Source organism: Choloepus didactylus, chromosome 2 (genome assembly GCF_015220235.1).
Source record: "Choloepus didactylus isolate mChoDid1 chromosome 2, mChoDid1.pri, whole genome shotgun sequence".
NCBI classification, from domain to species: Eukaryota; Metazoa; Chordata; class Mammalia; order Pilosa; family Megalonychidae; genus Choloepus; species Choloepus didactylus.
This window is the reverse complement of record NC_051308.1, coordinates 79,824,525-79,849,550: the sequence shown is the minus strand read 5'-3', so window position 1 is coordinate 79,849,550 and position 25,026 is coordinate 79,824,525. Positions and strand designations below refer to the sequence as shown.

Here is a 25,026-nt window from a genome sequence, read left to right as displayed (position 1 = left end):
AGAGCCTCAGGGCAAGCCAGAGGGAAGAGCTCCATTTTCCATCACGTGATGGCCTGATCAGGGCAACCACTACGGGGGCAGGAAGAGTAACCAGGACGGGGCTGTGGGGAGATAATAGAAGTGAAAGCACTGGGCAAACCAGCCGCTCTCCGTGCAACTCCGAGGAACTCCGAGGAGCCTTGACCTATCAGTAGCAGGGGAAACTCCCTGCGTCGGGGAGGCCAGGGAATGGCCTAATACAGTGGCCCCAAGTGCTGGAAGATAAATAAGGCCATGGCTGAAATGTGGCCACAATAAACTTTCTAGAACAAGGAGAAAGAGAAATGCTCACTGTAATATAGTTAAAAGTCTGAAGACTGCTCTGAGCTCTGCTGGTCCAGGAGCCTGTCCAGGAAGGCAGCAGTTCCTGGTAAGGAGTGGAAGCTGCGGGATGTGGGGGTGCAGGACCTCCATCCCAGCCTAGCACCTGCACTTCCTCCTGGCCTTCTGGGTGTTCAGGAGCTGTGCAACCTGAGCCCAGTGCTCCCACCGCCTTCGCCTTCTTCAGAGCAACCAGGAAGCCAGGTGCCCCTTCTTGTGGGCCTCAGACAGTGATGTGCAGGTAAATAAATGAGATTAAAATGTAAAATAAGTAGGGAGTGAGGAGTTTTGATTATTCATGACCTTTGTTTTTTTTTTTTTTTTTTTTTTTTTTTAATCATCATTTTATTGAGATATATTCACATACCACGCAGTCATACAAAACAAATTGTACTTTCGATTGTTTACAGTACCATTACATAGTTGTACATTCATCACCTAAATCAATCCCTGACACCTTCATTAGCACACACACAAAAATAACAAGAATAATAATTAGAGTGAAAAAGAGCAACTGAAGTAAAAAAGAACACTAGGTACCTTTGTCTGTTTGTTTGCTTCCCCTACTTTTCTACACATCGATCCATAAACTAGACAAAGTGGAGTTTGGTCCTTATGGCATTCCCAATCCCACTGTCACCCCTCATAAGCTACATTTTTATACAACTGTCTTCGAGATTCATGGGTTCTGGGTTGTAGTTTAATAGTTTCAGGTATCCACCACCAGCTACCCCAATTCTTTAGAACCTAAAAAAGGTTGTCTAAAGTGTGCGTAAGAGTGCCCACCAGAGTGATCTCTCGGCTCGTTTTGGAATCTCTCTGCCACTGAAGCTTATTTCATTTCCTTTCACATCCCCCTTTTGATGACCTTTGTTTTTAATACAATTTAATTGTGAGTTAATATAACAATTTTTAATAATGGCTGTGTTTAACAACCAATTTACAAAATTCCTGAAAATTTTACCATCGGTTCTCATGAACTGGGGGCAAGCTGACTCGAGCATCCTGCTGCGCCTCAGGTCAGAGGAGAGACCCAGAGAACCCGTTGAAAATGCCCATTGGGCCTCCTAGGAGAACCTGGTACTCAGATACAGTCCCCATTCCTCCCAGGATCATGGCAGTAGGCCTTGATCTCCTGTCCTTAGACAGAAGAATCCAAGGAGAGGGGTGCCTCCAGTACCTCTCTACTGGGGGCTGAAGATGGAGCATGTCTGCAGGGTACCAGGCTGCCCATCATCCTGGAGACCCAGGCATTCCAGCTGTCACTGACCCTCCTGGTGTCTGGGCCAACTCTAGCCCCCAGCTCCATTCTGGCATTTGTCTGCCCTTTCTCCAGCATCAGATACTTGTGTCTCCCACTTATCGTCCACCCTGGAACCTTGGAAAGATTTCAATTTTCTGATTTGTTTCTCATGGTTGCCTAGAGCTTAGCTCGCTAACATAGGACAATCAGCTCCTTCCCCCTCTAACAGCCCTGTGTGACCCCCTCCCCCTGGTTCTGGCCTCCTCTCCTGTCACACAGTTAGGACTGCTTAGCTGCGCCCCAAGGCTGCAGGGGAGAGGTAGAAGTGGCTCTCAGCCCCCTCTCTCCTCCTCCACCTTCAAGCACTGAAAACCACTGATAAGAATGGCAGGGGAGCTCTTCTACCTTGAGTGCAGCATTTGTGGCCAAAAGAAGGGTCTCTCTGGCCACCACTAAGACTCAACTTTGGCAGCTTTTAGATGAGGGAGAAAGGGTCCCGAAAGGAAAAATGGCTACCTGATCCAGTCCTATCTCCTGGGAACTGGCCTGACCCCAGTTAGGAGAGCCCAGTTAGGAGAGATAATTAAGAATGTGATCTTGCTTGGGAACAATTATTCTCCTGACGGTAGACCCTGCTGCATTCAAGTTTTGGAGTCTTTCCCCTTCCCCACCTGGGTAAAAGCTGGCAGCTCCAAATATCCCTGCTTGCCCAGTCCCACTCACCAATTTCCTCGTACCGCATAACCGTGCCCAGATTGGCGTTCTCATCTGGGGAGGGAAGAGGGAAAACAGAGGTGTTAGGGACCCAGCTTCCTGGGCCCTATGTGGTACCCAACACTTGGTCTGCCCAGGGATTTGGGTGGGGGTGGATGGGAGTAGGGGATACCGTTGCCTCCCTGCACAGAGGGCATCTGAGAAGAGTGAGCAGAGAGCACAGTCCAGCATAAAACAGAGAGGGAGGGAGCCAACTCCTTACACCCCAAGGGCAGGAATTCACATTTCTGGGACTTCCAGTATTAGAGGGGCTCACTGGAGAACCAGTGAGGGACCCACACATGCTCATGCTGAATGCCTTCTATTTCTAATCTTAGGGCGGCTGTCCACAAGAGCAACGTCTTCAAAACCTAAGGAGGCAGCTTTCAGAGTTATAAGGAGGTGGCCCTCTCTCCTTAGGAGTTGCCTGGTTTAAACAACAAGCAAAATCGAGATGTTGAAATTTTCCATGTGGCAGTATGTAGCAAGAGCCCACAGGGAGATGGGGAAGCAGAGCCTTTGGTATTCGCCCTCTCATGTGCAGTGCCTGTATGGGCTGCATGAGTGTGCGAGAGTGTGCACACCCACAAAACCAGAGAGGTTATCTTTGTCCCCTGCCTCCCTCCTCAATCATCCCTCTCTTAATTCCTTTTAAGATGCCTGAAATTGGAAATCGCAGAAATGGCAGGAAACAAAGGCCCCAAAGAACCAACTGAATGAGGTCTAGGTCTTCAGCTTTTCTATGGAGTTGAATTTGGGGTTTTCAGAAGAGCCTTCTGGACTCTGATATTCTCCGCTTGTGAGTCCTTGGGGGAGCAGCCAGGCAGAGGCAACTCAGGAAAGAGTGTGTGCTGCCTTAGCCACTCAGCAGGAGTGCAGACCTGCCCGGAGTGCAGACCTGCCCGGAGCTGGGAGGGCCTGGGCCAGGACTCTGGGCCCCATCGAAACCCTACAGGGGGTGGGGAATGCGCACAGCCTCAGGGGGAGGAGACCATGTGAGGTGTCCCAGGCAGCCCAGGCCAGGCTGACTTCTCCTGTGGGCGCCCACCACAGCTGGGCATTGCGGGCCTCTTGACATTCCCATCTCCTCCAGTCTCTCTTAATCATTGCTCTATAAATGGTCATCCCATAGCAGGTGCTCAGTGCTGAATGAATGAAGGGAGGAGGGAAAGAAGAGAGTCGGGTTTTGGAAAGAAGGTTCTTGCTCACTTACCCACGAAGGTAAAGCGCTCCACGGGTGGGCGGACACAGCAGATCCGGCTTAGGCTTTCTCCCACTTTTCCCAAGATCTTGGCTATGGGAGAGAGCAAGACAGACAGGGGCAGAGGGAGAGAACCACTCACAACTTACACAGGTGTTGGCCTGGCATTTGGGCTACTATAAACAACGGGGTTGCACTGGAGAGGGGCAGGAGTTGGGGAGCGGGAGGCAGAAGGAGGGTAGAGAGAAAGAACAGAAATATGACAACAAAAATTCCTTCTCCTCATTCACAGTCAAAGGCACAAACATCTTGAGCCATAGACTGGAATCTATTTTCTGGTCACAATTGTTACATTGCCAAAAAAAAAAAAAAAAAGAACAAAAGAAAAAGATTGGAAAATGTTAAAGACTATAAAGAGGAAAGTAAAAAGCAGGCAACCTTCCACCCCTAGAGATAATGACTGCTAACACGTTGGTTTATTATTGCCTCTCTTCCATTTTATAAATGTGTATTACATAGGTATGTCTACACAGCATAGGTTCGATCATGTTCTATTTTTAAACGGCATATATGCTATGTTTGCTTTTTTCATTTTTTATATCATGAGCATTTCTCTTCACTGAGCTTGTCCTAAGCTCCGTCCTCAGCCACTCCCACCACTGGACAGTAACACCCAGATCCCAGGACCCTAAGGCTGTGACAAAGTACATGCTTGGAATAATTCTCTTGGGCTAAAGCATTCCTTCCCATGCAGATGGGCTTTAAAATAATCAGACATGCTATTTTAGCTGAAAGGGATCTGGTTTTCAATTATCTCTCTGGGCTCCAATACAGAAAATTTTTTCTGAGCCCCCACATGCAGCTGTATGCAAACTGTGAAATTCTGGAACTTCTTTGTTAATTACCCTACTTATAATAATCTAACAGCTTTTGGTTTTATGCTTGAAAAGTAGTGCTCCCTCTTCCAGAATCTGTCTCTTAGAACTGGCCTGAAAGAAAATATTAGAAAGAACACAAATCTTGGAGACAGACAGTCCTGAGTAAGAATTTTGGCTCTTCTGCTTTTGAGCTGTGTGACTTGGGCAAATCAGTTACCTTGTCTGAATCCCATTTCTATTTGTTAATGGCAACATGATATCTATATCATGGATTTCTGCATTAAGCCAGAACTCATTTAAAGCACTGAGCACTGTGCAGGCATACACCAGTAGGTATTGGTTAAGTGTTGATGACCCACACTCTCTGTTACTGGGGAGGGGACTAAGTGATGGGGGTGGTGGTGCTTAGGAGTTAACTGCCTGGGTTTGACTCCCAGCCCTGCTACTTTATCGCTGTGTGACTTCAGGTAAGCTCTTCAACCTCCCTGAAAGAGGCAGAAAAAAATGCTTTATTTTATTCTCAGTGTATCCAATTATATTTATACTTAAATGCAGAAGAATGCACAACCCCACCCCTGTATATCCCTCTTCTCTCTCCCTCCCCACCCCTTCTCTCTCTCTTTGTGACTATTCCTCTCTGATGCTCTATATCAAGGTTTCTCAGAGTGTTAGAAATGCAAATTATCTTCCCCCTCCCAGACCCACTGAATCAAATTCTGACATAGGAGCAATAATCTGTGTTGTATCAAGCTCTCCAGGTGAAGCGTGAGAACCACTGCTCTAGACCACTCTTCCCCTACCTGCGGTGGGTTTGGTGGGCACGTTGCTGTTCTGGTAAATGGGCTGGGGGGTCTCGTGTTGGGGCTGTCCAATCACAGGTGTCATAGAAGGTGTGTTGACGTTGGAGAGGATGCAGCCGGTCACCCGCTAGAGAAAGGGAGAAGTTCAGAGTCAGTGTCATTAGTCAAGTGACGAATCCCCAAATGCTCATCTGGTGCTCGTCTAATGCTCAGCACAGTAAGGTACCTGTAGCTATGGGAAAGCACTGGGAGTGGGCTTGAGACCTAGTTCCATCGTGTGGCCAGTAGGCTAGCAGGAAACTGGTAGCAAAATGGGAAAAGCATGGGCTGAGTGTTAGGCAGAACTCGGTTCAAATTCTAGCTTTGCCCTCTTTTAGCCGAGTGACAGGTACATCATCCCTCTTGAACTTCCACTCCAAGATTCTGACAATATACCTGCCTTTCTGGGTTGTGGTAGATTACACAAGTGAGCACGTGAAAAGTGCCTAGTGGCGTGCCTGGCACATGGAGGAACAGAGTAAATGGCAGCTGATCCTACAATCTTCTAGGTAACATGAATACCTGCCCTCCCCACTGGCTTCTGGGGGCTCAGATGAGATAACGTCTGCCAAGGGCACTGGGAGCTTGGGAAAGGTCATACAAACAAAGGCACTATCACCACCTGCAGCCTCTCAAGTCCAGAGCTGCCAATAACGAGCAAGGGAGCTGGTGCCAGGCAGAGCAGGACGTGTTTGTGTTGCGTGAGGCAGGGCGGGGTGTTCTGAGCACCCTTGCACCTGCTCACCAGCGCAAATGCACATTCCAGAGCCAGACGGAAATTCTATGTGTGTTATCATCCTGTGTTATCTGGCCTGTGGCTTCTCTCTAGGGCTGCAGAAAACATAGAGCTCACAGCGCTGCATTCTTCACAGCTGACCCAGAACCAGCCCTCACTTGCCCTCAGTGAGTGGGAGAGTAGCTATCGGACAACAGTGAAACAGAGAACGAATTTTCTGTTTGTCTTCACAAGGACCATTGCTCATTCAAGGTCCCTTCCCTGAAAGCCAGAATCTCAGGAGTGCTGGTACCCACCACCCACCACCACCACTACACACCACCCTTTCTGGATTACTGAGCTCTGCTGTCAGAGGAACTCCAATCCCCTAGGGCCAGGGTGACCCTCTGAATGCACCTCTTCCACAAGCAGGCAGAACAGCACCTGGGGCCTTCTGAGCCCTGGAAGAACAGACATGTGTCTCATGGGGTGTCCTGTCACTTTTGAAATATTCTTGATGGAAGGAGATCACAGCAGCATCCAGGCACAGATGGAAGTCAGGCTGGGGCTGGGTACTGCCAGATCTCAGCTTCGTAAGTTTCTCTGCCCAGCTGCAGCTGGTGGGGTGGAAACAGGTCTGCTTCTTTTTTATTATTATTTTACCTCTAGAAAAGGAAATGTCATATTCTCATTTAATAACTGATCTGGCAGCTGAGGAATTTCTTCCTCCCAACTACCTTCCTCTTGCTACATCATTTGTCCCATCTGACTTGTTCTATCCTAGAAAACTAAGTGGCTGGCCGCATGCCCTGTTCTGGCCTCCTCAGCCCTCGGTGTGCTCTGACATTCGTATAGCCCCAGTTACCTATTGAGATGCATCTCTATCACTCAGGTAGTCTACTCTCTAAGCCAGAAACCACAGCCTGTCCCTGGGAGTGGGGAGAATGGGAATTATGAGGAATCAGCTCCAAGCTCTCGCTCCAAGGTGGGGGGCCATCTGTGACCTACATTCTCCGTTGCCTCTGCCCATCACTGCAACAGCAGGGGCTCCTGGCTGCTCTCCTCTGGCCCAACTCATGCCTCCTGGTAACAGAGGAAAGGTTCAGGAAGCCCAGGCCTTTAGACAGTAACACAAAAGCCAGGGCTTGGGTGTGCACTGAGGGTCCCTGACCTCCCTTCCATCATGGAGGCTGAGGTTTCCCCCTCCAACGGCAGGCATAGTAGCTCCTGGGGTTGAGCTAGGGCCTGAACACTTTTATTTCTTTTCCCCCTCTGCTCCAAATCCTATCTCCCTGCCACCCTTGGAAGCTCTCATGACCACTTTGTTTCTCATCTCCTTCCTGAGCAAGAGACTCTGCCCTATTAAATTAGAATCCCACCTGGGAATTGGCTTGAGCATAGGGACAAACCATAGGGTGGAGCTGGGCAAATGCTCTCCTCTTTCCTAATCTTCTCTATCTATAGATCTGCTCTCTTCACTAGTCCACCCCCACCCCTCAAGATAATTTTGGTCCTAGGAGGCTGCCAGAGAGGGGGAAGGGGCATTGCTTGGTAGCCTAGCTTTAGGATCAGGGAGGAAAGTTAGGTTAGTAGGCTTAAACGGCCTCTGCTTGCCATGTGGCCTAAACTTGAGCAAAGGGATGGTAAGTATAAGCGTGAGCATGTGTGTGTGTTTGTGTGTGTGTGTGCTCATGTGCACAAGTGACAGAACAGTCCAGGGAGGTTGTCACATGGTGAAGGCCTTCCTGCCCACTTCTTCTGGACCTTCTCCAGTCAGAAGCTGTGGCAAACTCCCCTCAGAACTCAGCCAGAGTGAAGGAAGAAGACTGGATCATCTATTGGAACTGACCAGGGATACAGAATTGAAAGACTTGAGTAAACCAGCTGGTTGAGTTTAGACAACTCATTTAACCTTTCTGAGTTTGTGTCTTGATTCTGAAAAACAGTGATAATAGCCCTGTCCTACATCACAAATGGAAAAAAAAAAAAAAAAAAGCTATGCTGTAAGATTCTACGTGGTAGTTATCAATGCTATTCACCAGTATTGCCAGCTCTCCACTTTCTGGGCACATAGTAGGACTGTACTTCCCCACTCCTTTTGGAGTACGGTCATGTGACTTGCTTTGGCCAATGCAGTGTGAGCAGAAATGAGATGTATCGTTTGCAGGGAGAAGCTTTAAAAACCAGTTCACGATTCCCTGCAGTCTCTCTCCTGCCAAGATGGTCATGGATGCACACGTCATGAAGAATCTTCTGAGTGACCAGAAGGAGCACAGGCCCCCATCTGACCTCCAGCTGACATGTAGCATAAGTGAGAAAATCACTTGTGTTAAGCCACTGTGATTTTAGTGTTGTTTGTTATCACAGCATACCTTAGCCTATCCTGATTGATACACCCTTATACAGTAAGTGATTACTATTATTACTGCTCTTGTTGAGCCCAGCACAGAAGAGCAAGTCACCCAACTCTAGTTCAAGGAGACCGGAAAAGACTCTGAATGTGTGTGAAGGGTTCTGAAAGTGGAAGAACAGGAGATCAGCTTTCTTCAGTTCCATGGGAAACAAAAAACTTTAATGGATTAAACAACAGCTAGCTAGCCCTCTCTACCTCTCCTGCTCCTAACCCCCCAGGGTGATCTGGAGCCCAAAAGCTCCACCCTTATTAAAATAAAGCTCAGCTGCCTGTTTGATGGAGCATGGGGTGGTCAGTGGGTCCTGTCGGCTCCTCAAGAAGAAGGTTCTGACAGGTCCTCTAACAGCAAGAACACAAATAGGATGAGAGCCCACCATGCCTCAGAACAGTGCCGTTTTGGTTATTATTTGGGGCTGGGGAGTGCTCTGCATCAGGGCCGGTGGAGGTGAGAAGGATTTATTGTTTCTTGTTTTGGTCTGCCAGGCTTCTTGCTATCGATGGCATGGTTTTTCATCCTGTCACTGGGGGGGGGGTGGGGGGTGGGGGGCAATGGGTTGGTATTGATCCGTGATGGTTGTTTTCTGGACTCTGCCCAGTGCTGCTGGCAACCAGCTCTTCAGTCTGTGCAGCTCAGCTGTAACCCCCAGACCCCAGACAGAAATGCAGGAGCTGTTGGGAATTCTCACACATCTGTGTTCCCTAAGCATTCACTGTGTCTTCAGGTAAATGAGCTCTCCTCTCTGTGTTTCCTTTTACCCATTAATAAAACAGAGGTGAGAATACCATCTGCCAGTAGCGCTCTGGTGAGTAGGAATGAGTAGGAATTATTCCACAGTGACTGACAAGTGAGAAGTGGCTCAGCAGCTGCACCCTTATGCCCAATTAAGGTTACGAGGCAGTCCCACATTAGGCAGGGCAGGGGGGCCTGGCTGCTTGTACCTCCCCCAAGTACTCTTCTCTTCTCCTGCCCTCCTTTGCCCAGTCTCTTCCTCTCCTCACTTTCTGGAGTCCTAAAACTCCTTCCTCTCAGTCTTGAACTTGCTACCAGAAGATGAAATTTGCCCCAGGTCGTATCCAGCAGTAATGCCCCAACTGGGAGCCCAAGTTAGAGGGTAGAAGGCAGAGAGCAGCCTCTCGTGCTGCATCTGGTTCCTTATTCACTGCCCTTCTTGGTGCCATTCATGGGTGATCTCCCCATAACTGGCTGTGAAATAGGAGACTAAAATCAGGTCAGTGGGCACCAGCATCCTTTCCATGCCCAGTCTGGCTTCTGCAGGCCCAGCGCCTCCCGCACTCCTCAGCCGCGGCCCAGCTCACCTTCATGAGGTCCCGGTGATGCTCCAACACACTGCAGGTCGTCTGCCAGGTGTCCTGATAGCACTCCCATGGGTCCACCCTAACAGAATTGGAAAGAGGTTTCCCTTGGTTTCCATTCCCATTCAGCCTTTCCTTTCTGGTCCCTTCCAAAGACCAGAGATCATAGAGCTTGGTTGACCTAGTCATACTGTGTGCGTAGATCTAGATTCAGATAAGACATAGGCTTGAGGCACTTTTCTGGGCCTCCTCCTTTGTAAAATGAGAGCAGTATGGCACATGCTTGCGAGAATGGATACGGGTGCTGGTCTGCCTGGGTTTAATTCTAGCCCCAGCACTTTCTAAGGTGTGATTTTGGGAACCTTATGTCACTGCTCAGTGCCTCAGTTTCCCCATTTGAAAAAAGGGGATAACAACAGTAACTATCTTTTGGGGTTTTCAGGAGGGTTCAATGAGTTTTATATGTAAAGTGCTTAGTTCAGTCTTGCTCTTATTCTCACCTGCAAAATGGGAGTTCTCCCCTGGACCTTATAGGATTGTGACAGGGATTAAATGAGCCGGGTCCCCATCAAGTGGTGGCTGCTGTTACCCTCCTCAGGCTGCAAGCATTGGGGAACCAGCCCCTGTCTGCCTCCCTGTGGAATGCCTTGTGGGTTCAGCAGGGAGGAGCATGACAGTCACACTGACAGGCATAGACTGGCCAAACCCTTCTGCACACCAAGATGTGAAGTGAGCAGGGATCCAGACCCAGACTGATGCAGCCCTGGGGTTTAATTGCCAACTTAATGAGCTGCTAAATTGGAATATTTCTTAAACATTTTCTTAGCAGTTGAGCATTCCCTGCCCACCCCCCACCCCATGCACACCCACCCAAGGTTCCCAGAGTTGAGATCTCACTAACTAAAAAGCCTTAGAGAGTCAGCTTACCCTGAGCCTGGCTGCCCCAGACCACCGCTTTTCCCCAGCCTGGGCACACACATGTGCCTGGAGATGGGCAGACACCTGACATAGGAAAACAGGCTTCCCCAAAGCCATGTGCAGGGCCCTGCTGCATCCAGCCCCCGTCTCTAGAGCTCTAAGCCTCCCTAGTGATCTCAATTCTTGGAATTCTGGCTATTCCAAGTGCCCAGAGCAGTGCAGGGCAGGCAGAAGGCACTCAGTGAATGTTTGTTGAATGAATAAGGGAATTTCTCTAGAATCTCCTAATTACAACAAAATAGTAACAGCTTCCTGCCAAGTATTTTCCTCATGGACCCCATTTTTCCCAGTAGGTCACAAGTTATGGGGTTAAGAGAGCTTGTTTCTTATCCCAAGTTGACTATAGATATCCTGTCCATTATTAAGTACCTTAACTTCTCTGGGCTGGTTTCTCACCCGTGAAAAGGCAGATGTCTCTCTACTGAGCCTGTATCTTGGGAGGATGAGACAGTGTGTGAAAGGGCCTGTGCTTCTCACACAAATCACAGCACACAAATGCCAAGGTTTACTGTTTAATTATTATTGTCTCTTTCCTTCACTGCTCTCATTTCCTCCTAACCCATCTCTTCTCAGCTAACTCACTCTGCATCCCTCCTTCTGAGGTCAGCTTCCCACCATTCACCCCCCTTTCATGGAAACCTCTGGGTGCTGCTTATTTTTCCACAGGAGGAAATTATAGCACAAGTGGTGTGCTATTATTTTTTTTTAATGTCATCTTCTCATACACATTATAACTGCAGGAACTTGGGGGAGCATAATTAGCATAATTAGTGGAAGCTTGCTTTAATTACACTGCAAGCTCAGTGTCTCCCATCTTAGCAAAGGACTGCTCAGGGATCATTGAATGGGAAAAGCAGTGAGTACAGTTTGCACTCTTGTCCCAGAGTTAGCTTTGGGCCCTTAAGAAGCCTGAGTTCAGGAATGGGAAGTATCCAGGAAACATTCCCTGAAAGATAGTGGTAGTTAATGGAAGTTAGTGAGAGTGATGGACGGGAGGAATTTCCAATTATTTGGCTATGCTTCACCCCAAACCCAATGATGTTATTTGGAAGCACCAAGAATCACCCCAGGATCCAAAAGTGCCAAAACTAATAAAACAATTAAAGCCCCTCTTACGTTTAATGGACCCCACAGCCTAGTTAAAAAATAAAATTAACAGTTAGGCCACCCCTGAAGGGCTTGTACAAGGCTAAGAGCTGTTCCAAAATTTGCAGGACCCAGGTTGCTCCTGGGACTCTTCCTATTTCCCCATTCCACCACCAGTGGGTCCAAGAGCCACCCATCTCCTCCCCACTCGAATCTCCGGCATCACCAGGCTGGCCCTACCTGATCCAATCGGAATTCTGGACTGCCAGCTGACACATGATGAGTCGATGCCGGCTGGACACAAGACCCTGGGAAACGAAAGAGCAATCGTTAGGAGGCTCCCTCCCTCCCCACAGGATCTCTGAAATACCATTCCAAGACAGCCCATTAGAAAAATGCAGCCAAGTATTGGTGGTGTGAGGAAATGAGGAGTGTGAGCCCTTTACTGGTCCATCTGCCACACAGACAGGCTGGAGTGGCAGAAGGGAAAGAAAAGGAATAAAGGGTGTGTGGAGTAACTGCCCCAGTAAGTTCAATAGATGAGTCTCCTTTTGTGGAGCAGAGATGAGACTCAACACAGCAAATGGTGCCTTGTCTCATGGCTCAGCCTGGATAGTTAGGGGTCTTTCCCAAGGGCCCACCATGTTTTATCTGTGGGAGGAAAGGAGGATGACTGGTAGAGCTCCTCTTTTTTCGGTAGGGAGGGTGGGGCAGAGAAATGAATTTTAAGTTGGATTGCAAGAGGCAGAGACCTTTTTCTCCTAAAATCCTGGGAAAGACTTGCCCCATTGCGGCTTGACCCATAACCAGCAGCCAATCTGGCATCTGTGCCAATTCACACTCGGCGGGAGAGCTGCTCTCCTTCAAGGAGCTCTGGCTGAGCCTGTGGGCTGGAAGTGGACACCTCCTTGTGTGCAGGTGTCAATGCCTGTTCCTACCAGCTGCTGCCCCAGCACCCATTCGCTCAGATCCTACTGTGGTCCAGAGATGGGAAGCAGGATGCCTGCTGTTAAGCATTTTGCATTTCTGGGAATCTTAGCAGAGATGGCAGTGGGGCTGTTTTATGTCAGAGGAGCTATTTGGTGAGTGAAGGGAGGGTGAAGGGGGAGAGGGACAAAGGAAGGAGTCACCTGTTTGCCATAGGAGTCGTGGACAGGAGAGACAATCCCACCGATCACAATAAACCTTCCAGTCTTGTGCAGATAATCCCTGGCTCTTTCTAATTAAGAGAAGAAAACCACATATTATAAGAGGACAGGTGTGGATTAAAGGTGATAATTGAAATCAGTATGTTCAGCTCTACAGGGCTAAGGTTTACTTCCCATCTTTTTTGCCTTTCAAATAGAGTGCTAGCTTTCAGACCATAATGCTGGTGATTCAAAAGATTATGGAACCAGATTTCAGCCCCCAAAGCAAAAGGATTTAGAACTCAAAGTGATTAATCCAGTTTTTAAAGACCTATGTTGGATAAGCCCCATGTATCTCAAAGGGGTTTATGACAAGCACCTCGTTAGGAGACATTAAAGCTACAAAATTGGAATTTACCCCCATTATCACATGCAGAAACTCCTACTTGGGGGAGTAGTTAAAAAGAAGAAGAAATAAAGCCTCCTTATAATATGAAAGGTGTTCTGATCGCCTCATCTAATTACTCAGAAGAGAAAAACCACCAAAAACAAATTTAAAGGGTCTGGTACATAATTAAGGAAAATAAACCATCAAACCAGAAAACCACCAACTATCTTTATACTAGGTTGAGAAAAGCTGAGTCAGAAAAAGACTTTTTCCTATGGAAGGTATGTGATGTTGCCTTTCCAAATTTATCAGACAAGCCCAATTTCATTTTTGTGAGAAAGTTAAGCAATCTAGGAAGGGGCTGAAGAGCTTGGGTTCTGTCTTACTTCCAAGAGGGCTCACTGTACATTTCCCAATAGGGCCTGAGCTTGTATTGCACCAATGAAGAAATCAGTATGGATTTTACAGGTGAAAGAATTTATAAGTGAACGAAGGCCCAGGCAAGAAGGCCTGCTGTATATTTACAAGCAAGTTTCCAGGACTACTTTGCTGGATCTCTTAAAACTTAAAAAAAAATAAAATAAAAAATAAAAGAGTTCCAGCTAGGAACAAGTTGAAGACCTTTTTAAGCCATCAGTAACAAACACTTGCGGTATTTGAGGAAATCTCCCAGCCCCCCTTCCCTTTAATTGGGCTTTCACCCCCAGTCTTCCTCAGGATCGTTTACATCGGGTCCTTGGCTTTTACCCACCCTGCCTTCTGAATAAGGCAGGTCTTATTATCCTTACTCTCCACTTACCCAAGCACTCCACTTGAGGCCCAGCTCTACCCTATAACTAGCATGCCTGCTCTGTCCAACACCCACCTTCTCTGGACTTACTGCCCTATGAGCTCGCTGTGCATCCAGCCCAAGGGACCTGGAAATTGTTCCTGAGAGATGATGCCCTAACTCTTCTTTCATACTATGAGTGCCTCAAAGGCAGGGACTTTGCTGTACCTAAGAGGTCCCAAACTCACAAACAGAAGTGTGCCAGTAACACACATGTGAGAAGTAGGCTGGGTGTAAGATGACTGAAACTCAGCTGCTTATAGGTCAAACAACCTAGACTAGTTGCATTGTCTTTTTGAACACTCTGCGGGCATAAGAAAACATATCTGTAGGCCAAATGTGGTCCAGTCTGTCGCCCATGCCAAAGACTTCTTTGGTTTTTAAGTGCCTAGCATAGTGGCCTGTTGATTGAGCAACAGGTGCTCTGTAAATATTCATATGTAGAAGGCTGCCAGGCCCTACTTTTGCCCCTATAGGGCGTACTTCTTGGTCCAGAGAGGTGCCATCTCCATAACTCACACCACACTCCAGAATTTCCAGTAGAAATCCATTGTGCCAAAGAAATTTGTTGCCTTAAAAGATAAGTCACTCTTTTCTTCTGGCCAAGATGAGAGGCCCCTTCCCCTGGCAATGCCTCCAAGTTCACTGCCTTGCAAAAGGCAACTTCTGAAAGGAATAGACTTCCTCCTCCCTTTAGACATTTTTGTCCTGCTTTGCCTCTGGGGCTTTGCAGTTGGATGTGTTACTGCCATGTCGGCCAAGCATCAGTCTTTGGGACTGTATATTTGTGATTGTACTAATGGTACTAGGTTTTATACACTGGAACCCACCCGTTGCCTCATTATCCTTTAACGTGAATGGATTCTTAAGCAAGTAAGAAACCAGAACCCAACTAAACTAAAAGTATTTAGGAACAGATAGATTTATTCTCTTTCCTTGTTTCCCAAAGAGACCCCAAATGCCTGAAGTCTGCCTAGTGATACCTAACTCAGGAACTCTGTGCTACAGGGGAAATGGCACTGAACTTGGGGTCAGAAGACTTTCTTGCCTCTAGATCTTGGGTAATGCACTTAATTTCTCTAAGCCTTAGGCTCCATTTCTGTAAAATGTCTCCTTTGCAAAGTTGTTATGAGGATCAAATCAAATTATGGATATAAAAGTACATTGGTGTCCAGATGGTTTTACTGGAAAATTCTACCAAATGTTTAAAAAGAATTAAAACCAATTCTACACAACCTCTTCCAGGAAATGAAAGGGAGGGAACATTTCTCAAATAATACAGATCCCAAAACCAGACAAAGAAAGTACAAAACAGAAAACTACAGACCAATATCCCTCATGAATACAGAAACAAAAATCCTTAACAAAATTTGAGCAAATAGATGTCAGCAACATATAAAAAGAATTACACACCATGACCAAGTAGAGTTTATTCCACAAGTGCATGTTGGTTCAATATTTGAAAATTAATCAATGTAATCTTCCATATTAACAGGCTACAGAAGAGAAATCACATGATCATATCAATCAACGTGGAAAAAAGCATTTGGCATAGTTCAACATTCATTTATGATATAAACTCTCAGAAAACCAGGAAAAGAAGGGAACTTCCTCAGCTTGATAACGAACATCTACAAAAACCCATAGTTAACATCATACTTAATAGTGACTGAACACTTTCTCCCTAAGACTGGAAATAAAATGAGGTTTTCCACTTTCACCACTGGCACTCAACACAGTGCTGGAAGTTCTAACCAGCACAGAAAGGTAAGAAAAGGAAATAAAAGACACATAGACCAAAAAGGAAAAAGGACAACTGTACCTGTTTGCAGATGTCATGATGGTCTACTTAGAAATTCCCAAAAATCCATAAGAAAACTTCTAGAACTAATAAGTGAGTTCAGCAAGATCATAAAATATAAGATCAGCATAAGAAAATTAATTGTATTTCTGGATGCTAGCAACAAATACATGGAAACCAAAATTAACAAGACAATGCCATTCAGAATCACTAAAAAAAAAAATAGGTATAAAGCTAACAAAATATGTATAGGGCTTATCTGCTAAAACTATAAAATGCTGATTAACAAAATCCAAGAAGGTCTAAATAGATGGAGAAACATACTATGTTTAAGGATTGGAAAACTCAACATAGTAAATACGTCAGTTCTCCTCAGATTGATATTTAATGTATTTCTTATCATTTTTAAAAAATAGAGACAAAACAATTCTAAAATATATATGAAAAGGAAAGGAACTAAAATATTTTTTAAAAAGAACAAAGTGGAAGAAATCAGTATACTCGATTTTAAGACTTTTTATATTGCTATAGTAATCAGGACTTTGTGGTATTGGTTCTCAAACAGAATAGACAATCCAGAAATAGCCCCACACAAATAAGGCCAACTGAATTTTGACAAAGGTGGAAAATCAATTCAGTGGAGGAATAGTCTTTTCAACAAATGTTGCTGGAGCAATTGGACATCCCGGGGAAAAAATATGAACTTCCACCTAAATATCACACCTTATACAAAAATTAACTCAAAATGGACCACAGATTTAACTGTTAAACTATAAAACTTTTAGAAAAAAATATAGGAGAAAATCTTTGGGGTCTAGAGCTAGGTGAAGAATTCTTTGACATGGCACCCAAAACACAACCCATAAAAAGAAAAATTCAATAAATTGGATTTCAACAAAATTAAAAACATTTGCTCTGTAAAAGACTCTGTTAAGTTGATGAAAGGACAAGTCACAGACTGGGAGAAAATATTTGAGAACTATATATCTGACAAAGGACTCAGATCTAGAATATAGAAAGAATTCTCAAAACTCAATGGTAAAATCTTGCTATTCAATTAGAAAATGGGCAAAAGACATGAAGAGACATTTCACCAGAGGTTATACTGATGGCAAATAAACACCAGGAAAAACATTCAACATCACTAACCATTAGGGAATGCAAATTGAAAACAATAAGAGATATCATTACACACCTATTAGAAAAGCTAAAATTAAAAAAAAACAAAAAACAAAAAACAGTGACCATACCAAATGCTGGCAAGGATGCAGAGAAATTGGATCTCTCATACATTGCTGGTGGAAATGCAAAATGGTACAGCCACTGCAAAACATTTTAGCAGTTTGTTAAAAAGCAAACAACAATAACAAAAACCTAAGCATACACTTACTATATGACTCAGCATTTGCACTCCTGGGCATTTATTACAGAAAAATAAAAGCTTGTGTCCACACAAAAACATGTACTTTATTGTTTCCATCAGTTTTATTTGCAATAACACCATACTAGAAACAACCAAAATGTCTCTTGATTAGTGAATGGTTAAACAAACTGTGGTACATCCACACCGTGGAATAAAAGGAGTGAACTACAGACACGTGCCACAACTCGGATGAATCTAGAAGTCATTATATCAAGTAAAAAGAAGTCAATCTCAAAAGATTGCACACCATATGATTCCATTTATCTAACATTTTCCAAAATTATACAGATTAGTGGTTGCCAGGGATTAGGGAAGGGGGATGGGTATGACTATAAAGAGAGATCTTTGTGGTGATACACTGGTGCTGTATCTTGATTAGGACCACCCTAACTTGTTCATGTTGACAAGGGGTGTCAACTTTAGCATCCTTCGAAAGTTATTCTACAGCTACTTGTTAAATTGTAATTTGAAAGTTATCACCTTTTTGTGTATATGTGATATTTCAGAATAAGGAAATAATTGAAACTATGATATTTTAACTCACAACACTTTTGGAAACTTCCTATATAACTACTTGTTAAATCATACTTTGAAAGATATTACCTTTTTGCATGTATATTTCACAATAAGAAAATAACTGAAGCTGCAGAACTGTAACCCTTAACATTCTTTGAAATTTGCTCTCTAATTACTTGTTAAATTGAAAATAAAAAACTGACATGGGACCATACAGACATTTTTCCTCAATATCCCAGTTTTACCATAAAATGTATCCATTAAGGGAAACTGGGTAAAGGGTACACAGAATGTCTCTGTACTATCCTTGCAACTTTCTGTGAAATCTGTAACTATTTCACAATAAAATTTTTAAAAAGTGCACAGTAAACTAAGAAACTTTTAAGGTGGTGGTAGACAAATTCAGGCAACTGGCAAGGAAACTGGTGAGGTTGGTTGCTTCTAGAACTTTATTTCTGCCCATCCCTTTCCATATTTGCTGCTGCCTAGATTCAGCATTGAGGTTGTTACAGCTTGAGAGTTGTTGTCTAATGCATTGCTTCTTAAACTTTGGCTTGCTTGTGAGTCCCCTGGGGCATCTTATGAGAATGCACATTCTAATTGTGTAGGTCAGGGGTGGGCCTGAGATCAGGGCTGGGATAAGGATGAGGTGAGTGGGGCAGCATTGTGCAAACTCGGTGTCAGATGCTATCTTTACTTAAAATTTTGACATTTTATTCATCATGGATTTTTTTGCATTAATTTTGATTTTTAAAAATATTCATCTTGATTACTGAGGTTTTTATGGCACCTTCTTAAATTTTGCACGGGAAGGGGCCATCCCAAGCACCTCACCCTGATCCTGGCCCTGACTGAATTTCAGCATTTCTAACAAGCTCCCAGATGAGACCGATGCTGCCTGCAGCCTACATTTTGAACACCAAGCAACTAAAGGCAGGTGGGGCAGCAGCCCCTGAAACATGAGGATCCCCGTGAAAGAAGCTCTCCTTCCTTCTGCACTCCACCACCTCCTCCACCAGGCATGACGAGGGCATTTCTGGACATTGGCAGGGAGCCCGTTGGCAACGCTGTGGCAAAGGCCCTGGAATTTAATTTCATGCCAGGTTTCCCAAGATGTGGTCTATTTTTGTCCACCAGCTCTGCCCCAGAGAAGGAGCCAAATTACTCTCACACTTTACACTCAAGTCTGAGCTGCCTTCCATTTGCTCCTGCCCCTTTTGCTCCCATTTTCAGTGAGGAGGGGGCCAAGGATGGCAGCAGCCTTGGTAACCTGAGGATTCGCTGTGCCTTCTGGGCTCATTCCACCTGCTTGGAACCAGGAGAATCTCCCTCCCTAATAGCCTGTGCTGGACCAAACAGCTGGGGACGGACAAAACATGGATGTTCAGCCCATTAACAAAAATCCAGGAGACAGACATGTCTCATCTGCCTCCTGTCTCCACAGTGACCCCGGATGACATGTGCAATCTCCTCTCCCCTTCCAGGAAGATAATGGAGGAAACACTGTGGTCAGAGCATCAATGCTAACTCAATTTTTCTTTTTCAGTTGCAATTAGAAATGACCCCTTCTGAGTTGTATTCACAGCTGGAGCTGCCTGTATTTTCTTTGTGAATTTCACAATCGCTGTCTGGATTGGGAAACATTCTAAATAACAGAAAGATCAAGCACTGGATAATAAAGGAAGAAACCAAGCTGTGAGTCCCTCCAGTCAAGGCTGTTCCAGCTCGGGGGTAAAAAATAATAATACTTTTTAAAAGGAGTCATCCCCACGGCCTACCAGACTGAACCTCTGGTATTCCCTAGCAGAATTGTAATGGGTGCTTCTTATGTTCAAGACACTGTGCCAGGTGTTGTAGGGGACAAAGAGAAGTAAAAGACACAATCCCCTTCTCCAAGTAACTTAGGTTTTCGATGAGGGGGAGACGACATACATTCCACTTAGACACTAGATTCCAAAATGAATGGCAGGGACATTGAGGGCTATGGGACTGCGGGGGAAGGAGCAATCCCAATGGGACAGGGTAGCCCGGGAAGCCGAACTAGAACAAAGCCTTGAGCTGGGTTCTGACGACGGAGAAGAGGAAGGGAGGCACCCATTCCAGGGGGGCAAAGTGATGTGAGCAGATGAGTCGAGTGGGGAACGGAGTCCCCAGTTCCTACTAAAGGCTCCATTTCTTGGCTTCTTTTGTTTGAAAAGCAGTGACGTCACTTTCATCTATTATCACCAAGGGTGTCTTACACAACCTGGAACGATTGTTTGGATCTTCCTCTAGTCCCAGGTCCTCCAATCTCAATCTGGGTAGTTAGGGGGCAGCAGGTAGCTGGGGCAATTGCATTCTCCTGGGTGGGTGAGATGATTATTCTAGGCCCTCCCTCTCTAGGTTGCCCAGCCTGGGCCTTAAGACAGATTTTAGGTGAGATCTTTCCTTGACTATTGTCCCGAGGTTTGATCCAGAGGTGAGGCCAGGGGAGCCCACCATGTCATCGCTTGGCCCTATTAGCTGGGTTGACTGAGGCCCGTAATAAGCGTGGGCTGTCAGGATTTATTCCCCACAGGGAGCAATTAGCTTTGCTCTTCCTGGAGCCAGCCAGCCCTGCCCCTGGCTGGCATCGACCTCAGCGGAACTGGGGGAGAGGGTGTGGGTATATCAGCATGATGCCTTGTCCTGTCATTCCCACCCTTTACGTCTAACTATAGGAGGAACAATGAAATACGAAGCCTTTTGTGGGCACGAGGCCACAAATTGCTTCTTCACAGTGAAGGATGTACTCTCAGTCCTGTTTCTCTGACTCATATGATGGAAGCGACATTTCCCAAGGGAGGATGGGGTACCTGGATCTGGTCACGCTTTTCTCCCCCATCTCTCTGGCCAGTGGCCGACCAGCAGAAGGGCAGGGGCTGGGCTAAGGTGCCCAAATGGACTTAGACATGGAGCTGCCCAGGAACTTTGAGAAGTCCCGCTGGAGACACAGAATCCAGTTCTCTCGACCATCTGTCCCTCCCATCAGCTGCCCCCATCACTGCTGCACCCGCCTCAAGCTGTCTGAATCCACCAGAGAAAGTGACAAATGGTTCCCAGAATTCCTTGCATTCTTGGATTCCTCTGTTCCTGGCTTTCTGTCCATTTGTCTGGCTCTTGCAGCCCTGAATTAACTGTCAGGGAATAATGCAGAGGCACAGTGGCTCTCTCAACTACTGTTGAGTTTATTGGCTCCAATACCTCTAGCTTGGGAGAATTTGAATCCCTTTGTCTTCACAGCTGAGAGATGATTTATGACCCTCGCTTCCACGACCATCACTTCTGACAGATCGTGCGGAGGGGAGCCTCCCATGTGGTCCCAGCTGGTACACGACACCCCACGGGTCTGGTCTCCATTCAGATCCTTTCCACTTGAAAAATGCCTCGACCCCCATCCCAACCCTTTCCAAACCAGGCTCCAGGCTTCTTGGAATTTACCCATGGTTGAAAAAGATTTTTCATATTTTTATTTCTTCAGATGCAGAAGGCTAAATATGTAGGTAAAAATATGACATGAACCAGTTTCCCCTCAAGTGAGGCTGAAACACATGAAAGAATTATTTTAGAAACCCACAGACTGTAATACTAAATATAGCCGAGTGGGCGGGTGGATTGGGGCAGGGGGTAGAGTGGAAAGAGAGGGAGAAAGAATAAAGACAGGACCAGGGCACGTGATGTAGAAAACCCCACGAGGACTTCACAGGAGGGTGACGAGTGGAATCAGGCTCTATCTTCAGCAAGTCTGTGGTTTCACACTTTATTCGCCTTTTTTTGACTGCAATTTCACTATGCAGGCTTCTTACTTGGGGATAATTCAAACTCTGAAATATAGTTTATCCAGGAAATAGCTTTGTTTTTAACAGGTAAAGCAGGTAGGAGAACATAAGGCAGAGGCGCTTCCTTTTTGTGAGAATATGATCATGTTGAGGCTGCATGGCTGGGACATTTTAAAGGTTGCTTTTCTCCTAAAGAATGTTAATAGAAAAACCTGTTTCCCCAGGAGTCAGTAGCAATACCTTCTTGGAGCAAGGGTCCCTTGCTGGGGTAACCAACTGTCCAGGTTTGCCCAGCACTTTCCTGGTTCTAGTACTGCAAGTACCTTGTCCCCAGACACCCTTCAGTCCTGGGCAAACAGATTGTTGGTCTGGTGGGTTGAATAACAGCCCTGCAAAGACGTCCACTTCCTAATCCCTGGAACCTGTGACTATTTTACCTCACATGGCAAAAGGGGTTTTGCAGATGTGATTAAGTTAAGGGTCTTGAGATGGGAGAGATTATCCTGGATTACCTGCTTGGGTCTAATGGGGAACGCAGGAGGGTCAGAGTGAGAAAAGGAGATGTGATGACAGAAGCAGTGGAAAGAGAGAGAGAGAGAGAGGGAGGGAGAGAGACCTGCTGCTGGTTTTGAACATGGAGGATGGGGCCTTGTGCCAAGGAATGCTGGCAGCTTTAGAAGCCAGAAAACGCAAGGAAACAGTTTCTCTCCCAGAGCCCCCAGAAGGAACACAAGTCAGCTGACCCCTGATTTTAGGACTGCTGGCTTCCAGACCTATAAGATAATTTGTGTTGTTTTAAGTCCTAATATATTTGTGGTAATTTATTACAGCAACAGGAAAGTAATACAATTGGTCCCTCTAGCCCCTCCCTCGACCAGGGATCCCAGGAACCACTGAAACACTCTGCTGTGTTTTTCTACATGTGCTGAATGAGTGAAAGGCATATCAACTATCACAGAAGTGGAGAAAGGAAACTGGCTCACAGAAAATTTACCATGTGCAGGACTCTTTTAGGGATACAGAAAAGACACCGTTTGAAAGTAATTCCATTGTTATTTTGGCATTTTCTCTATAAAGAAATCCCTAAGTAAAGAAACCCACACTGATCTAAAAACACCCAAAAATAAAGCCCTTGAAATTCTTTAGGTTAAGACACTGATCTGACCTGGGAGGTGACAGAGCACAAGCTCACAGGCTCTGGAGTCGGATCACCTGGGTTCAAGCCCCACCCCCCCAGGCGTTACTAGCTGGTGACCCTGGGTTAGTCACATAACTGCTCTGGCTGCTGATTCATCTCTAAGCTGGACATATTAATATTATCCAGCTTATAGGGTTGTTATGAGGATTAAATTAGACAACAGATGTAAAGAGCATAGCATAGCACCTGGCAGTCAGGGAATGTTGGCCATGATTATTATTTCTCAGGAAGTTCAACAGCTCTTTTGGGAAGGAAAAATGGAATGGGGCAAGGACCACTCAAAAAACTCTTAAAAAAAAAAAAAATGTGGCTTGCCAGCATGAGAGCATTAAGCCTAAGAACTCTTACTTTTGACTGGCACAGCTTGTCAGTGGCCCCAAGAAGGTGTTTTTCTTGGTGATTCTTCCCTCTTTAGTCTTGCCCTCCCTTAGAGAGAGCAGATGTTCCCCCTCTCTGCTTGGGATCTGAGGATCTGACTATTGGAGACTGAGGATCTGACTATTACCAAACTCTGATCTTCTCTCCTCTTCAAGCAAAACTAAACAAAGGGTTTTGAGAATGTCAGAAGCCAAGATTGGGAGGGGGGACAGGCTGCACTTGGACACATCTCAACGTGCTTTGGAGCCTTAGCAGAGCTGTCAAGGCTGTGTTTAGATGATGGATGGGTGGAGAGCCTCACGCAGGAAATGTCAGGCTGGCGTACTGCTCCCCACCTTATTGATTGAGCTCTGCTGGCGGCAGGACAGAGGAGGGTTCTGCTGCAATGGATGAGGCTGTGCTGAAAGGTTCCATTTGTCTCATGAAATTCTCAGGACTCCAAGAGGGGTTTGCTGCTTCTCCCTGAACAGACCTGCAGGCATGGCTCTGGGGGTCACTAGGGACACCAGCATAAGATCATCATGAGATGTGGCCTTTAGGATTATGATGTGAAATAACAGGCTATTTCTGTGTTATCAGTTAAGGCAAAAAATTTTTTAAAAATGCTACTAGTGTCAGTGAAGATGAGGGGTAGTGTGCACTCCACTACACTGCTGATGGGAGTATAAATTGATAAAGCCTTTTAGGAAAGCAATACAGCAGTCAGCATCTATCAAAATGACACATGTGCATAATCTTTGACCAGGCAATTCCACTTCTAGGAATCTATACTACAGAAAAATACTTGCAATGTGCACAAAGATGTTTCCCTTCCAGGATGTTTCTCTTCAACATTATTTGTATTAGTAAAAAAAAAAAAACAGAAATAAATAAGGAAGCTGTTAAACAAATTATGGTACATACACCTAAAAGGATACTATGCAGCCATTAAAAAGAATGCACTGTACCTGTCTATACGGTCTGGCATGGAAAGATCTCCAAGACATGTTGTTAGATAGGGGAAAAAAATCAAGGCACACAACAATGCCAGTGGTGGGGTGACATTTAAATAAAACTATATGAGTGCAAAATAATTTCAGATAGTGGTAATAAGAACAGTAAAAGAATAAAACAGGGAGATGTGGTAGAGAGCGGGTGATCTGGGTGGGCTTTTCTGAGGAGGTGACATTGAAGCAGAGATGTGAATGACAAGGAATCCGCCACACAAAGATCAGGAGGAAAGCGCTGCAGAGCGCGGGAGCAGCCGGTACAACGTGCCTAAGGCACAGCAGCCAGGCTGGTGGGCTGGGACCCCGCGAGCAACAATTGGTGCTGAAGTCAGGGAGGTTTGAAGGGGACAGAAGGGGAAGGGCTTTGTGAGTCTTGGGAAGTCGTTTTGGAGTTTATTACAAGACTTCTGTGTGTTTTCAGCAGGATAATGATCTGAGTTACATTTTTGAAAGAGCGCTTGGCTATTGGGTGAAAAATGAATTGTGGGGGAGCAAGACGGAGGCAGGGAGACTAACTAGGAGGCGATTCCAGACCAGGGGAGAAAGAGCAGAGGCCTGAGCCTAATTCTCTCCATGCCTCATGCCACTGAGCTCTGAATTAGATACATTAATATGCATTTACAAGGCATTTGATAACCAAGATACTATTGTAAATGTAATTGGATTATGTCACAGCTCGTTAATTATGCAAATTGTTATGACAGTATCCAACCTAATCAAATCCTGTTTCCAGAACACAGCAGTTTATTCGACAACCCGGTGATATATTATTTGTTTTTGAGGTGGGCAGCAGCCTTGTT

The 25,026-nt window shown here is 45.6% G+C and overlaps 1 protein-coding gene across 2 annotated transcripts in view; it reads right to left on the bottom strand.

Annotated features, from left to right (window-relative positions):
• NMNAT2 (nicotinamide nucleotide adenylyltransferase 2) overlaps positions 1 to 25,026 on the bottom strand; it is a 204,460-nt gene that overhangs the window by 25,704 nt on the left and 153,730 nt on the right. For both annotated transcript variants that reach the window (XM_037825201.1, XM_037825200.1), the window contains exons 3-8: positions 12,911 to 12,999; positions 12,021 to 12,088; positions 9,720 to 9,798; positions 5,236 to 5,362; positions 3,570 to 3,650; positions 2,327 to 2,371 (exon numbers count right to left, since the gene is read on the bottom strand). In XM_037825201.1, coding sequence (XP_037681129.1) covers positions 2,327 to 2,371; positions 3,570 to 3,650; positions 5,236 to 5,362; positions 9,720 to 9,798; positions 12,021 to 12,088; positions 12,911 to 12,999 — 489 coding nt within the window. The remainder of the gene's footprint in view (positions 1 to 2,326; positions 2,372 to 3,569; positions 3,651 to 5,235; positions 5,363 to 9,719; positions 9,799 to 12,020; positions 12,089 to 12,910; positions 13,000 to 25,026) is intronic.